Here is a 15,350-nt window from a genome sequence, read left to right on the forward strand (position 1 = left end):
GCGATCAAACGCAGATCCTTACCCAGTTCAGTTGAGAAGAATTGAGCATTTATATCTTAAGCCTTTCTGCAAAAAGTGGAATATCACCTTATTGCTAATATATCTAAGAAGGGATGCTTTGATGATTTTAATTTTATTTATAAGATATTGCATTTATTTGTCAACTAGCACACCCTACGAATAATTTTCATCGTAATAAAAAATAGGAATCACTCAAGCAATGAAATATGTAATTATTCAACAGTAGGTTCCTTCTGAAAGATCATCTTCACTTTTCTTTTAATACTTTATTCTAGGTGAATCATCAGATTTTAAAATACAAAGAACGAATTGTATTTTTTGTGTATTTTGATACTGATATCTATTTCTTCATGGAATAAATTTCACAGAAAGTTTTTTGTGAGGTGTCTTTCCTTTTCTTTTCATTAAACTTTTTATAAAATAAAATCACCATATTTTCCCGAGTAATTAGCCAATAACTTCTGTAACTGAATCCGAAGTACGATGTTTAAATGAAACTGACTCGATAGTATTCTCAAGCCGCTGTAAAGGTGTGAACTGTCAGGCAGGGGCGCAGTCAGGAATTAAGGCTGGGGGGGGGGGGGGGTTTAGGTGCAGCTAATACCGGGGTGTGTGGGGGAAATGGAATAGCCTCCAGGATAAGCGGTAGGTGCGACATTAATAAATTGCGGAATTTTTAGATAAACTGTTCAAAATGGTGAGTTTTACGGCTTTCTGAGGGATATTTTATTAATCCTTACACTATTCTATTAGTAATATCAATCCAATTTAGTAAAATGGATTAAATTTAAAATTTTCTGAGCTCTGGGGGGGGGGGGGGGGTTTAACCCCCAAACCCGCCCCCCCTCGCTGCGCCACTGCTGTTAGGTATACTTTTTATCTAGCCCACTAACTTTGTGGATAACTTTTACTGTGGTACAAATAATCTCCTGTGAAGATCATATAAAAGTGCCTACCTTATAATTTTAACGCTGAAGTAAATCAAATGTTGGGAGATTATTCTCTCCTCCGAAGGCATAAGCGGCTGTGGGAGGGGGTGAGGGCTAGCAGGGGTGAGTGTTTTTTATTATTTTTAGGGAAAGGAGTTTATGCGAGGTGAGTGGTGGTGTCGGGATGTTTTTGGATATCCCCCACGTACTTAATATATGTTATGTGGTATAATTGTTATTATCTGGGTCCCTGATTTTCAATAATCTCGTATTCTGCTTTTTACTTCCTACAGGCTAATAATACCATCTGATACACATGTCATTGTTTGCAAACTTCCCATTATCTAAGACGTGGGTCTTAGATAATGGGAAGCAAGGGCCAAAATCAAGCAAGTTTTTAAAGCAAGGGCCAAAAATCGATTTCACATCTTCCGGAGGGCCACAGTGCTCCACGTCACTTTACCATCACATCAACAAAATGTAAAAAAACATATAATTTCAAAGTGCAATAATCTGTAGTCGTTAGAAATTAGCCGGCGGCCAGCATTCGTCCCAGGGGGTCCCAGGTTGAAGAATCGTGTTCTAAGACTTCTGCAGTAATTGCATTTAATCTCATAGAGTTGTGGTAAAGTGTGTTAATTTGAGTTAAGAAAAATATTGAGATCGAGGCTGCAGTACTTAGTGAGTTATAACGTGATATATTTTCCTCGATTTTGTTACTTGAGAGAAAGTGGAAAGCACTCGATCGCTTGAAGGCTTTTAAATAAGTGGACTCGCTTGAAAATTAAAGAGCATTTTATTGTGATGAGCGTCTCCGATATAAAAATATCCATTCTTGAAGCTGGATAAAATGGCATTATTGCTTATAGATCATCAATGAGACTAGTCATATTACGTGACATTCGTAATGTCGTTAGCGTAGTCCGAAGTTCCATTCGTCTACCCACGAGCTACCCCGTTGTAAGGGAAATTTGCTATTTAAAAATGGGCTATAAAAATTAACGAAATTAATTGCGTGCTCATTTCTGAAGGTAATTCAATTATAGCTTTTCTTTTCTTTTTTTTTATTTTAGGAGAAATAGGGACTCTAGGTTCAAAGTAACACATGTAAACTGTACTATTTTTCGATTTGTCACTGATGGATATTTTCCATGCTCCACCTCAAGATTCCAACGTCACACGATGCACCAAGTGATGTGGGCACTATGACCCCGTCCCCTTCAGCTAGGTCGGTGTGTGTGTATGTCTGAAATCAAGTCCCTTCTTCGCCGTTGAGAATCCGCGACGTCTCGTGGGCGACGAACGAGACGGGCAGCTGCTGCCAGCCGTGAATCAGCCAATCAACGGAAGCGAACGGAACCTGAATTCAAATGACCCCTTGGCCATTTAACCTGGGCATCTCAATCCTCACTCTTTTTCCCGTCACCCAGTCATAAAAGCAGGGAAGTGTGCGACTCCATAGAAATTTTTAAGTTAGATCCATTTTACTTAATTGAATCGTTTTATTATCCATGTATGAGAGTGTAACAATTAATAAAATATCTCTCAGAAACCCGAAAACTCACTATTTTAACCATTTATCTAAAAAAAATTCTGGGGGAGGGCCCCCGCACCTCCCGCTTACCCTGGCGGGAATTCAACACCCCGAGACCCCCAGTATTAGTTGCGCCGAAAACCCCCATAGCCTTATTTGCTGGCTGCGCCCATGGATAGTGCTATATCGTACGGCTGTCGGATCATAGCATCTGGGTACTCAAATCTACGACCAATAGGCAGTCCTGGTTGTCCTGGTTCATGAGCCTAATCGGTTGTCGCAGTGTGCCATGGGTGCCGCCGAAGAGATTTTCACTTTTAAGATAATGTATTGCTTTTCATATTTTTTATGAAAACCTGGGTTCTAATGATACAAAAGCATATTTTATTTAATAATTTAAGGTGTGTAACAAAAAATAAATTCGTCGCTGCTTCCTTATTGAAAAATAAACAAAAAAAATGACGCACGATGTGCGTTTGTGGAAGAAGTTCATGCAAAAATATTTGTTCAGTCGCAAGTCAGTAATGCGAAGAACCTTGTTTTGTCTTAGGTTTTTTTGAGTATCTAAATTAAAAATTATATTCTCTGCGAAATAGAGCACATCTCGTGCAGTATTTCTCAAATTCAGTTATTACGTTACGTCATGCAATCACACCTAAAGCGATTACAAATCGCATTACAAAGGTCGGTGTCTGCCGTGGGTGTCGATCGGAATGTTTAATCGGTTATGTGAAGGTTGCAGAAGTATAAAAAGTTGATTTCCTCTTCAATTCAATGAATATATCAACAAAATATTGAGGAAACTTCTCGTCTTCTCAATGAATCAATTAAAACTTATGGATTCAGACCCTGTGTGAACAAAAGCCGCCATATTTGTTTCGAATAGGGCTCCTCAGGTACATCACCCAACTTTATTCAACCGTCATGTAAGATTCATCTTCATGTAAGATGTCATCTTCACCGATTGGCTGACTTGTTAGTGGCCAAATGATCCTACTCCGTGGTCCCCCTACTTATAGGCTCCTGCATAGGGTGCCTCGTTTTACCACTTATCTTAACCTATTTGTTTTCATTTCCAAATCGATAAAATCCTCATGCAGAGTTTTATTCCTCTAATTGTAAGTTTGGACATTTCGATAAGGACTATTAAATTCATTTATATTTTGCGTTCAGTGATCGTATTTTTATGTAAATAGAAAATGGTAATCATGAACATTGGCATTATAACCCCGTTGTGCCATTTGTATGCCTATTAACTATTGATTAAATGGTTTTAATGCCATGCCCTCGAAAATCTCGTAAGCAGTAAACAATCGTGGAGGCCAAGCCTTTATTCTGTATTTCGTCGGTTCCCACCGATCGGTATGGGCTTTTCCATCTACAGCCATACCTCACCGATGAGCTCTCTCTATCCTGCAAACCCACCCCACGAGATTCGCCATGAAATGGTCAATCAGTGCGAGAAAAAATATCTCTTTTTATAATTTGTGATATCGTGACAAGAAAGAAGTTTACCCACCGTAGCAGCCCACAACAAGGATTCCAGCAGTGAGACACTGGGATTGAAAACTGTCGCAGTTAAAAGAAATAATATGACGTGATTTAAAAGCATTGTTAAATATAAGACTTAAATGAATTCAACGTAATATTTCTCAACTTTCTTATTACAAGTTACGTATGTGTATGAAATGCAGCACAGTCAATGTCAAGTATCACCAGTTCAATACGTAAAACATTCAGTTTGTTTATTTAGGGCGTTTTTCAATTACATATGTATCATGTCGCCTGCGTCATTGAGGCGAACCGACTTTCTCTCTGCCGTAACGATTGTCTGCAGGACTCTAGGAGACTAGCATGGGGGTACCCAGCGAGGGGCAGGGGGGAGCAGCCCCCCCCCCCTAGAAGCAAAATTCGCAAAAGTCTTTAAGAAAAATCAGTACTGAATTGAAACGAAATCATTCAACAATTTTTTTAAACCCACGAAACATGATACGTATTAGTATGAGATATGTAACAAAAATAAAACTATTTTTTCAAGGAAATAATCTCAAATTAATAAAGCGCTGTTATAATTTCCTTAAAACGTTGGTTTCATCCATCTTTTCCGAACTAAAATATAACAACTTGGCTTGCCCCCCCTAATTATGATCCTGGGTCGGCCCTTGGACCGTGGGTATCGCAGCTGTACCGGTAGGGTGCGCACAGAATCGAATGATAGTCTCCATTTGTCGGCCAGCCTTTTAAGCAAACGGAAAGGCTACCAAAGCGAGTGGTTGGAAGATACAGAATATGGACCCTGATTCTTAGGTATCTGATCGGGTTGAATTTTATTTTCGACATTTAAACTTAAATATATTCCCAACGCACTCAAAAAAGCGCAATAATTATTGCCTCATTGACCCATTGCCTTATTGGCCCATACAGCTAATAAAACAGTTAGTACTCGTCCATTTCCTGAAAAATGATCGCCTATTTTGACGGGACTCGATCCCACGACCTTCGGTTTGCATGGCAAAGACTTTTCTCCTCCAAGCCACCGCCGAAGCTATCTGGCCTAAATGAAACTTTGGTACAACTAGTCGGTGGCGTAGCCAGGAATTCTGTTCGGGGGGGTCCAAAACCAGGGAGGAAAATGTTTTAAAAACAGGATACCAAGTAGAAGGTTTTAAGCTAATTTTAACACTTTTAACTATCGAAAAAACTTCATTTTTCAAAGAATTCTTTTGTAAATTCATGATTTTTCAAATATTTTGTTTTCTCTCATGAAGCAAATTAAATGTGTTTGTAAATTTCGGGGGGGGGGGGACCCCTCGCTACGTCACTGCTACTAGTACCTGATCGAAAAAGTACTGGAAAAATGGCTTTAAAAGCGATGATCACTCCAAAGCTCGAGTGTTTATTATAGTTATGAATACACACATAAAATCAATAAATTCCTCAGGAAACCATGAGTATTTCCATTCGTGGCCTTTTAGTGACTTCGTAGAGAATTATTTTAGTCTGAAGTCCTTAATGAAACATAATTTCCTTGGTAATGACGAGGTGATAAAACCGACCGACTAGTAGCTAATGAATATCAGATAAAGAATTATATGCATGAGAAAATTAGCTGAAAGTTTAGTGGTGCGAACTGAATACTGGTGAAGTCAATGTCTCTAAGTTCTCTAATTCGCTCCCCGGGACGAAAGTGGCTATTTCGATACACTTGCAGAATTTATCCGATTCCCTTGAAAAAGCGACCAGCATCGGTTGGGAAACGTTGGGGCCACCCAAAAATTGACGCGGCGGAATATTCCAAAAGTTTTTTTTTTTACTTTCAAGAATTTATGCGATCATTTGAACAATTCCGCTGAAGAGCGGCCGCAAGAAAACAAGGAGAATCTCAATTCACCATTTTCAAACTTGGCGGGACTTTGTGGTGAAAAGAGAGCATCGAAATACCCTGAATACCCTGCCAGGGTTAAGGGCAACGTAGGCAAGATGATCAAAGGGGAAGAATTCCCCGCTTACACATGCCTCTGTAGTTTTTACTGTCCATTAATATTATGGTGAGGTAAGTGTGGAACGTTATATTGTTTCTCGTGCTGTTCGAATGACGCTAGGGTTAAGGGTGCAATATTTTTATTCCGAAATATTGGGAGTGAGAAATTACGAAGTTATTTACGTGGGATATTGAACTAGTAATTGCCTATTTATCTGTGTTGAGCTGCAGCATAATTTCTGTTCTTGTCGTGTCCTCTATAGAAAATAATTTGGTGATTTTCTGAAACTGTTGTTTGGGAATCTGGTTATACTTTTTTTGAGTACCCTACAATAAGGGACCTGTCGTGAACTTGCATCTCTGTGTTATGTAAACAGGCCGCATAGCCATTGAAGTGCATTATCCTCTTTGCAGGACGAAATGCGGCCGCCACCCTCATCGCTGTTTGAAGCCTCGTGACAGTGGGTGGTCGATCCGGTGGGGAACCTTCGCCCCCAGTGACGAGAGAAGCCCTTCAGGGATATCCGAGAAACGATTCCGTCAGCAGAAGCACGACTCTTGCCCGTATGATTTTACTAGTGACATTAAGACTCACCAATGCTTAACCTCTATCTCCTCTGTATACTGTAACCGCTTGCCTTTTGCTGGAGAATAAATAAGAGTCAATGTGTCATTATATTATAGAGATGTGAAATAATAGCAAATAGTTCGAAGTAGCCCTTGATCTATTGCGAGTGCCATCGTAGCTTAAGTGTAAATGTCATTCGACTAGGTATTTTGCCCCTGTTTTTGTCTTCCTGTCCTAAAGTTCATCTAAAACGCCCTCACAATTTTTTCTTCTCTCCCTCTTAGGTGTCGTATTTGAAGACTGAATATTTGGTTATTGCTCATCTTGTATTTTTGCTATGGTAGTGGGCGAATGTCATGAGATAATTATCTCTAAGGTATGTATAAATAATTTCTGCTGAGGGGAATGACAGGAATTATAAAGTGAAAGTAATGTTCATTACTTAAATGTGCATTGTTTATTTTCAGGTTTCTTTTTAGTGCTGTCCAATATAGATGGGGAGATTTTCTCTCCCATGAAGAAGTCCACTTAACTACAGACCAGATATTTTTAAAATGGCCATTAACGTTTGGGAAAATAAATTGTTGCAAATAATTGCTGGTTCTACTCTAATTTATTTCATATGGATGGATGTTGCCTTTTACCACAAAATTCAGGTTGGTACTAGATATGTTATCATCATTTTTTCCCATTGAAATTTTTGGCATTCTTTAAATATTCAGATTAACTTGGCATTTTATGAGGTTATATGTAGATTTGTTTTCATTTCATGATTTTAAAGTGAGAACTGTCATGTTTTTTTTTTTTTAGGCTATCACCCTCACAACTGGAAATGTTACGTTGCATCCTCAAGATGAGAATTCATTTTCCCCTATGGCCAAGGTAGCCATGAAAACATTATTACTAGACCATTTAAATCACTACATTTATTTGCCATTGGCTGTCATATTCAACAAGGTATGTGTTACTAATTTAATTTAATAACATTTATGGAGTTGAATGCATAGAAAGAGGGATATGGTATGATATTTTCTCGTGGTGCTTATCTCATTCCCTCTTAAAGATTTACTTGTATTTCTGCTCTCAGACAAGTACATATTTCAGAATCAAGGTGGGAAATGGCATTACAAATTCATTATTCATTTAGGAAAGTAATTTATACTCATTTAATTCCGAAGTTTTCCATTATTAATGATGATGGAAAATTCTTAATACATGTTTACATGTTCAATGCATTTACCGGCATGGGTGTAGATGTTACACATTCCCCATAAAAATTACGCCCAAAATTACTTGAAATCATGTCCAGGTAATAGGCATTGTTCTAATTTTGTGCATCAATCTGAGCATCAGTTGCACCTCCTTCCTACTTGGGTAATGGGGGTAATGATGCATCGTCTAAACATGGCTTTATAAATTAAAGAGCTGAAATTTCCCAAACTCAAGAAAACTTTTAAAAGACAAGGGAGTATTTGTTGAAATGATCTGTCTGTGACACATTCATTTATAGGAATTTATTGCCAAGTGTCCTTATAATTTGCACTTTCCAATGTCCTATTATGTGTATTGTACCTCAACCAATTGTAATTTACTGAGTGCTATTAACGGAGGGTTGAATCATTATTGAGGACATAATATTGTTATTTAATAGGTAAATATAACTTTGTATTGTATTCTCTTGGAATCAAGATAATATTTGCTTAAAACTTAAATATAGGAAGATAAGGGTAATATTTCTGAGTCAACATGACATGATGGAAGTTGGAATGGAAATTTTATTCTTATCAGTAAAAGGGTGACTAAGTCTTGTGAAAGCCTATAAGTAGTTTATTTACTTATGACATGCCAGGATATTGGCGGACTTGCATCCATAACTAATGGCACTATGGTACCAGCTGTCTTTTTGGCATTGAGCTCTCAGGTAGCCTATGTGTTTAAGACTACAATATGAAATGTTCCTTGTTAAAAACTTGAAGGACATGAGTGTCACATTACCTAGTAGGACGGACATGGGACACAATGACCCATAAGGTTTTCTAGTTTCCTGCACATTTCTTACAAAAATATGTTATCCTTGACCTGATTCTAGTTATGCAGTTAGGTCATGACAGAAGAATATAACTTAAGCCACCGACCATATTCCTTATACCAATGCACTTTGTATTTGCACCTTAACCCCTTCGAGATGGTGGATTTTTCGTCTTAGCATGACTGCTGTACTGAGCAGCTAGAGACTCTTCTTTCCCCTGGGATGGAGCGTTTTTGGAGACATTTGTTGAGAAGGGTCTTGTGGATAATCTCAAGCTCTCAGCTCCAACCTTTTTTGACCCTTCCTGGCGGGGACTCCGCATTATCTCGGACTCCGAGAGTAGTTGTGCTCCCTCCTTTCTGGGTTTATGACACTACCTGCGGCATTGGTTCGCGGTCAACTTATGGATTGCTTATATGTATTTGGCACATGGATAATTGTTGTTTGCCCGTAATTGCAGACTTTGAATTGAATTCCTCATTTTTTTCAGAGCATTGTCAAATTTTAAACGAAGTTCTAAGCTGAATATTAACTCATTTAATGCAGCAACAATTTCCATATTGATCCATATACAGAACTCGAGATATAAGTTAATATTTATCGTAGATTTCATTTAAAAATTGTAAACACTGCTCAAAAGACAAAGAATTCAATTCTTAGTTTACATTTCTTGAGAAAAGAAGAAATATTTATTTCAAAACCTGACTGGATAAACAATTGTATGACCATGGTCCCTTACCGCTAGGAGGGGTAATATAATGAAAGGGGGAGAGCTAGGAAACGTTTATATTCGGCATTCATTGACTTGCGTAAGAAAACCTCAGACGAAAATATATGGCTTTGGTCTCCTGGGTCAAGAAACGTCCACATGTATATTTTCGTCTTTAGTTGGGAAAAGGTTAAGAATGAAAATTTTTTCTGGATTTAAGCGACCCCCAAAGCAGGAAAAGCTCCCCTATGATAACCTGAAATGGAATGGAATTTTTCCAAATATTGATGCAAAACTAACAGGATATGTTATTATTTTTATAAATATCCAGGTAGAGAAGAAAATAGGAAGAAAACCTGACCTCAATATTGAGAGAAACAGCTGAAACACCCGTGGCCATCCTTTTAGGTGTAATATTCAGTTCAATGTTTGCTATGAACGATGATGAAATTTTCTTATCACATAAGTTTAGCATAAATAGTAAGGATTGGCAAAGGCACAAAATTCCATTGAAATGGGATAGTGAATGAGTCAGTATTTGAAGGGAAAAAAGCAAAGTTGGTTTTGATGGGTGGAGATCTGTCTAATGGCAGCTGAGCCCATGGCACCACTCCCTGGTGCACTGATTTGCTTTACTGGGGTGATTTTAAGCACATTTTCATAGCACATGTATTTTACTTGGAATAACAAATTATATTGTCCGTGTTCATTTCCGGGTTTGAGTCTGTATAAAGTCTCTGGTGGCCCTTATGGAAAAATTCCTGCTTTATGATTTTGCGATGTTCAGAATTTCACCGCCCAGCCCAGGTAGCACTTGGAAAGGCACAGTGTCATTACCGTAGAAGTGTGATTTCACAGTTAGCAACGTGTGATGTTTGGTGATGCAAACCCTTTGATGGCAACTCTTTGTTAGTGGCTAAAGGACATAAGCTCAACAAGTATGTAGTCCAAATTGAGGTGAGAAACTGAAAGTCCACAGGCAGCTTGCACCCCCAAAACAGTGCCATTTAGCCCATGAATTTAGAGCTGTTGATTTTTTCCCCTGGAAGAGAGTGATTTTGAGTGTGGGGTAGTGGATTTTTTTACACATAATGTGTAATAATAAATAATTCCTAAACAATAACCAATTGCATTCTTGACAACCTTGTCATGGGAACGTCTGTTACGAAGGCCCTGTTATGAAGTTGCCTCCAGGCAATAGTGCATACAGAAAAAACTTGAGGGGGGACACGAAATATATCTTGAGCTACCTTTACTTTAATCTAAATGAAAAAACGCTCAAGTTGCATGCCAAGTTTAAGAAAGTTTTAATTAGAGTGATTATACACTCATAAAAGACAATGCCATCTTGTGATATAAAAAATTTACAATTGTGGTTCTGCAATGTTTGGCAATACGGGCCAGGTGGGGGGTGCGTGCCCCCATTTATATCCGCCACTGCCTCTGAGGCGAGATGTTTTGTTGCACTAGAGCTTGAGTGCTGTGGAACCTCTGCTTATGCACACTCTTGCTCACATACACGCCTGACTTAGGGACAGTTTTGAATTCCCCAGCAGATGGGGAGTTTTTTGAATAAGGGTGGAACCTCTTGCATGAGGTCAATGCCATCTTTACCAGAATATTTTTTCTCTGGAAGTAGAGAAAAGAAGTCTGCAAGAATTTTTTCGTCTGGAAGTAGCCAGAAAAATCAGAGGAAACAGGAGAGCGATATTGGTGAACCAGCGAAGGTGAAGGACTCACAGGGAAAATGAATGAAGCAGGCCCTGGGAAGGGAAACACTTAAACTGTGGCAGCCACTGACTATTGGCACTTCTCCAGGAAGGGAAAGTGTTTCGTGCTGCCCCTCCCTGGTGTTGGTCTTGTTGGTAGTGGACTTTATATGGAATATGGAATTGCATAATTACCCCTCTTATCGTAGCATTCAGTTGTTTAAAATTGTTTTTCTAACTTGTTAATGGAAGAGTATCCTGAGGACTTCATTTTTTTACCTAAAATCCTTATCCTTTATTTCCTTAGGAATAAAAGCAGTCATATTTGTCTGATTAATTCTTCAGGTTTGAATTTTTAGGTAATAGTTTATATTTATGCAAGCTGCCTTTGATTGCTCCAGAAGAATGATGTGTGTTAAAAAAATATATGATTCAATGACATTTTCTTACTTGAGGACATATCTAATATTCAGAACACATTTTCCCAGACCATTTATGTCCTTAAGTGACGGGTTTTACTGTGATGTTTTCCTCATTTTGTCATCCTCAATATCAGTGCCTTTGATATCATCAGCCATTAATGGTTAAATAAGTTGTTTTAAGTCATAAAAGAAAATAACAAAACTTATGATCTGAGTTTATATTAGTAGAGAATAAAGTCTCCTTTAAAAATTTTCTTCATGTCCACCAAAAATTTGTTGGCATTTTTTTCTTCTGTTAATGCTTTCAATGTTTTATTTCAGGTGACCAACTTCAGTGAAACTTTTTATTTCATCACCCCAAACATGATCAGTGGCAGCCATGTGATTTTATCCCTTTTTGCAATAAGGTTTTTTGGAAGTAGCCGTCTGTCTCTGAGGCAAGTGGGCTTCATGCTTTTCCAAGTTCGCTTCTTCCTCGATGCCTTAGATGGGACAGTGGCGAGGGCACGTGCCCACCACAGCATCAGTTACCTCGACATGAACTCCTCTGGATTCATCCTTGATGGCGTGTGCGATGCCATTGGGTCAGCTGCGTTTTATTTTGGTGCATTCATATTCCTGTGCTCAAACAGTGCGCCCTCTCTCATGAGGTTGAAGAACAGGGACGGACAAGTGCTCATACCACTCATAAACACGTTGAAAAGTGGCGATCGGAGCTCCAGTGTGGATTTGACCTCAAACATCACTAATTCAAATGTGCTCCACGTGAGGAATGTGGTCATAGTGCTCATTTGCTCCGGCCTTCAGATGCTGTTTGGGTCCATTTTTTGGAATCAGACGCTGGGAGATTATCACTCTCTTTTGGAAACCGAAGTCCCCACTCATGAACAAAAGGTAATTAATATCTTCCATTGTTTTATTTTTTCTTTTCTTCTTTTGTCCTTCATATTGTGGAGTCTGGTCCAAAATTTTATGATGATGATAATTTAATAAAAATTTCACTTTAATTTCATACTAACTCAGGTTTCAATACTGCTATACGACCACATGCTCTTGGGTGATGGCGCAGCTTTCTTTAAATCTTAGTTAACTTTTGTTTTGTAGATTCAAGCAAAGTTCTTATAATTATGTGTTTAAAAATTATCCAAGTCAATAAGTGCCTGTGTTTGGAAAGCTTTTGAACTTCAGAGGAAAGCAAATGCATTTATCTTTCATGATATATGTAACAACAGAAGAGTTGGTCTAAAGTATGTATGTATGTTCTTTAATCCAAATAAGGGAGTTCATCCTAACTGACTGGTTAATCAATGCACAGCCCAATCTATCAGTGATAGATCCTAGAAATTTTGAGAGTATATAGCTACTTTGGCACATAGGTGCACTGGGAATGGATATTTGAAAAATACAATTTTTGTGGTGGTTTTTACCCAATCAATATCAAAATTTTGTCCCGTAATAAAAGCAAAGAATTCCAAGGCAATGTTTCTTCTATTGCTTATTTAAATTATTTGCCCTCAAAATTCTGGAGAAAAATTATGTTAATGGATAGCTTAATGGATGAATTACCATTTTCTTTCATTGTGTTTTCTTTACAATTTGTTATTTTTTAGCAATAATGTGTTATTTGCTCAAAATCATTGTTTTTTCTCTTTTTAATCAACATTTGGTGTTTCATTGGTGACCATGTCTGAATCCCTATTTAAAGATGTAATTTGACAATACTCCTGATTATCCTAATGGCTAACGATGGTGGGGAGAGACTGCACGAATAATCAGGAAACACGGATAACCCAAACCTTTGACTTAAATGTCTTGTCATGTTCATAATTTACGTAAAACTAACAATATAAATTATTATTTATGCAGTTATTCTGTTATTTAAGAGTGCTTCCCGGACTCATTGAGAGCTTTCTTTGCCAGTTCGCGATCTTTTTAGTGGCGATAACATGGTTGTACTCGTCAGTGGCGCAGCGAGGGGGGAGGGGGGGTTTCGGGGGTTAAAACCACCCCAGAGCTCAGAGAAATTTTTAAGTTTAATCCATTTTATTTATTTGGATCAGTATTACTTACAGAATAGTGTAAGGATTATTCAAATACCCATCAGAAGGCCGTAAAACTCGCCATTTTGAACCATTATTCTTCAAATTTTTCTAAAGGAGGGCCCTCGCAACTCCTGCTTACCCTGGTGGGTATGCAATATACACATGCATAATACACGCCTAAGTATTATTTGTGCGTAAACCCCCCCCCCCCTAGCCTTAATCTTCACTGCGCCCCTGGTACTTGTATTATCAATGCTTCATGTAAGGCCTGGTTTCAAAAACCACACATCCGTGGATCCGAAACTACACTGTCAGGCACCACGCCACGTAGTCGCCTCTCGCACAAGTTGCCTGGGTTACAACGCTGTGGGACGTGTATCTGTGATCACGGAGCTCGGTCGCACGCTGCGAGGCTTGGAAAACAGGTACACGGTGCTCCTGTGAATTCAGCTAAAGCGCGATCGCTTCCATGTTACGAAGGGGACTCTAACGGTAATAATAAGCCTTGTGTAATGCAGTTAATTAATGCAGTAATTCTGGTGATTTTGCGTCCGATTTTATTTTTTTTATGGAAAATAATGAGCGAAAGTGAAAAATCATACGTGGATATACCGCAGCCGGATAATCGGGAGTCTGTTGTAGTACAATTGTACTCATTGTGTCTTAATATTCTTTTAATTAGGAGTTTCGAAAACAAAAAATTTTGGTGTTCTTTCACCCCATGAATTATTCTGTATTTACTATGTTGATAAAATTTTAAACTTTTCTACATCGTGAATAATTTTCAAGCTAGAAAAAAATAATTGCTCATGAAAGGCTTGAGGAGTTTTTCATTTTTAATAATTACCGACTATCCAACATAATCTTTACCATCTACAGCAAGTCGAAACAAAGTGTGGAAATTCTGTGAGAGCAATCAATATTCCTTAACGTGGACTTGAACCAGAATTACCCATGATTGCAATGAGTACCCATCCCAATACTTTACATAATAGCATATAAAGCTGCAAGGCCTTCTTCTTCCAAAATTGCCTTGGCCCTATGAAACTATGATGATAATTTCTATTAATAAATAATTCTACCAGTTGGCATTGGTTTGCATGGGTCATTTGAGAATCACTCTGACCGTCTCCGCTCCCATCTTGAACTTCCCTCTTCAAATTATGTACTAATTTCTCCTTTTGATTCTTTATGTCTATGAATCCTATTCACTTCCTTCTCCTCCCCCTCTGCCGAGCATTTTCCCTAAAGCACTGTTTTAACACCATTCACTGTCTTTTCTTTATCTCCGCTAAAACCTTCCTTTCCTCAACCACCATATACAGCACTTATAGTCTATTCACTTTATGTCTGCGGGTGAGCTTTCGTGAGAGCCCGGACACTCTCCGGTGGATTCGCTGATAGGAGAGGTAGTACCGAGACAGAGAGAGAGAGAGAGAGAGAGAGAGAGGAGGAGGAGCGAACGTAACGTTGCCAAATTTACATAGCCGCCCTACTTTGTCACTGAACTTTATCATAGGTGGCCACAGGTATTTTGGCCACGGCGTCAAGGCAATATACCTACTCATTTGGAAGGCATTGGGAATAATCCTTTCACTGAAGCCCATGACTTTGTCAGCTACCGCGCTGGATGAGGCACTGTTGGTGGAAGGCATACCTACTTAGTCACATACAAGGAGAACGCGTGAGGTTTAGCAACACTGCTCCACGAGAAGATTCACGATGTTCACTCGACGGAGGTCGGACTATCATTTACACGTTTTTGACTGAAAAACATCTCTATTTCGCGTCATTTATCGCATACATATCGTAGAATGACAATGCGTGTCGCGGGTTGCCTACCCACAAAAACTGCTTTCGGGGACTCGATAAAAGGTCATTTTCTCGATAATTAAAAGGAATAGAG

The 15,350-nt window shown here is 38.6% G+C and overlaps 1 protein-coding gene across 8 annotated transcripts in view; it reads left to right on the forward strand.

The window, feature by feature from the left end:
• The window catches only part of LOC124158055 (ceramide phosphoethanolamine synthase-like), a 63,263-nt gene that overhangs the window by 46,043 nt on the left and 1,870 nt on the right, over window positions 1-15,350 (forward strand). For 4 of the 8 annotated variants that reach the window (XM_046533222.1, XM_046533225.1, XM_046533224.1 and 1 more), the window contains exons 2-6: window positions 6,380-6,529; window positions 6,818-6,909; window positions 7,001-7,189; window positions 7,344-7,490; window positions 11,724-12,296. In XM_046533222.1, coding sequence (XP_046389178.1) covers window positions 7,088-7,189; window positions 7,344-7,490; window positions 11,724-12,296 — 822 coding nt within the window. In that variant the 5' untranslated portion in view covers window positions 6,380-6,529; window positions 6,818-6,909; window positions 7,001-7,087. Of the gene's footprint in view, window positions 1-5,939; window positions 6,038-6,379; window positions 6,530-6,562; window positions 6,738-6,817; window positions 6,910-7,000; window positions 7,190-7,343; window positions 7,491-11,723; window positions 12,297-15,350 lie in introns of those variants that run through there. The other 4 variants (XM_046533223.1, XM_046533227.1, XM_046533228.1 and 1 more) reach the window with 4 other exon arrangements.

The sequence above is a fragment of the Ischnura elegans genome, chromosome 4 (assembly GCF_921293095.1).
Source record: "Ischnura elegans chromosome 4, ioIscEleg1.1, whole genome shotgun sequence".
In the NCBI taxonomy this organism is placed as follows: domain Eukaryota; kingdom Metazoa; phylum Arthropoda; class Insecta; order Odonata; family Coenagrionidae; genus Ischnura; species Ischnura elegans.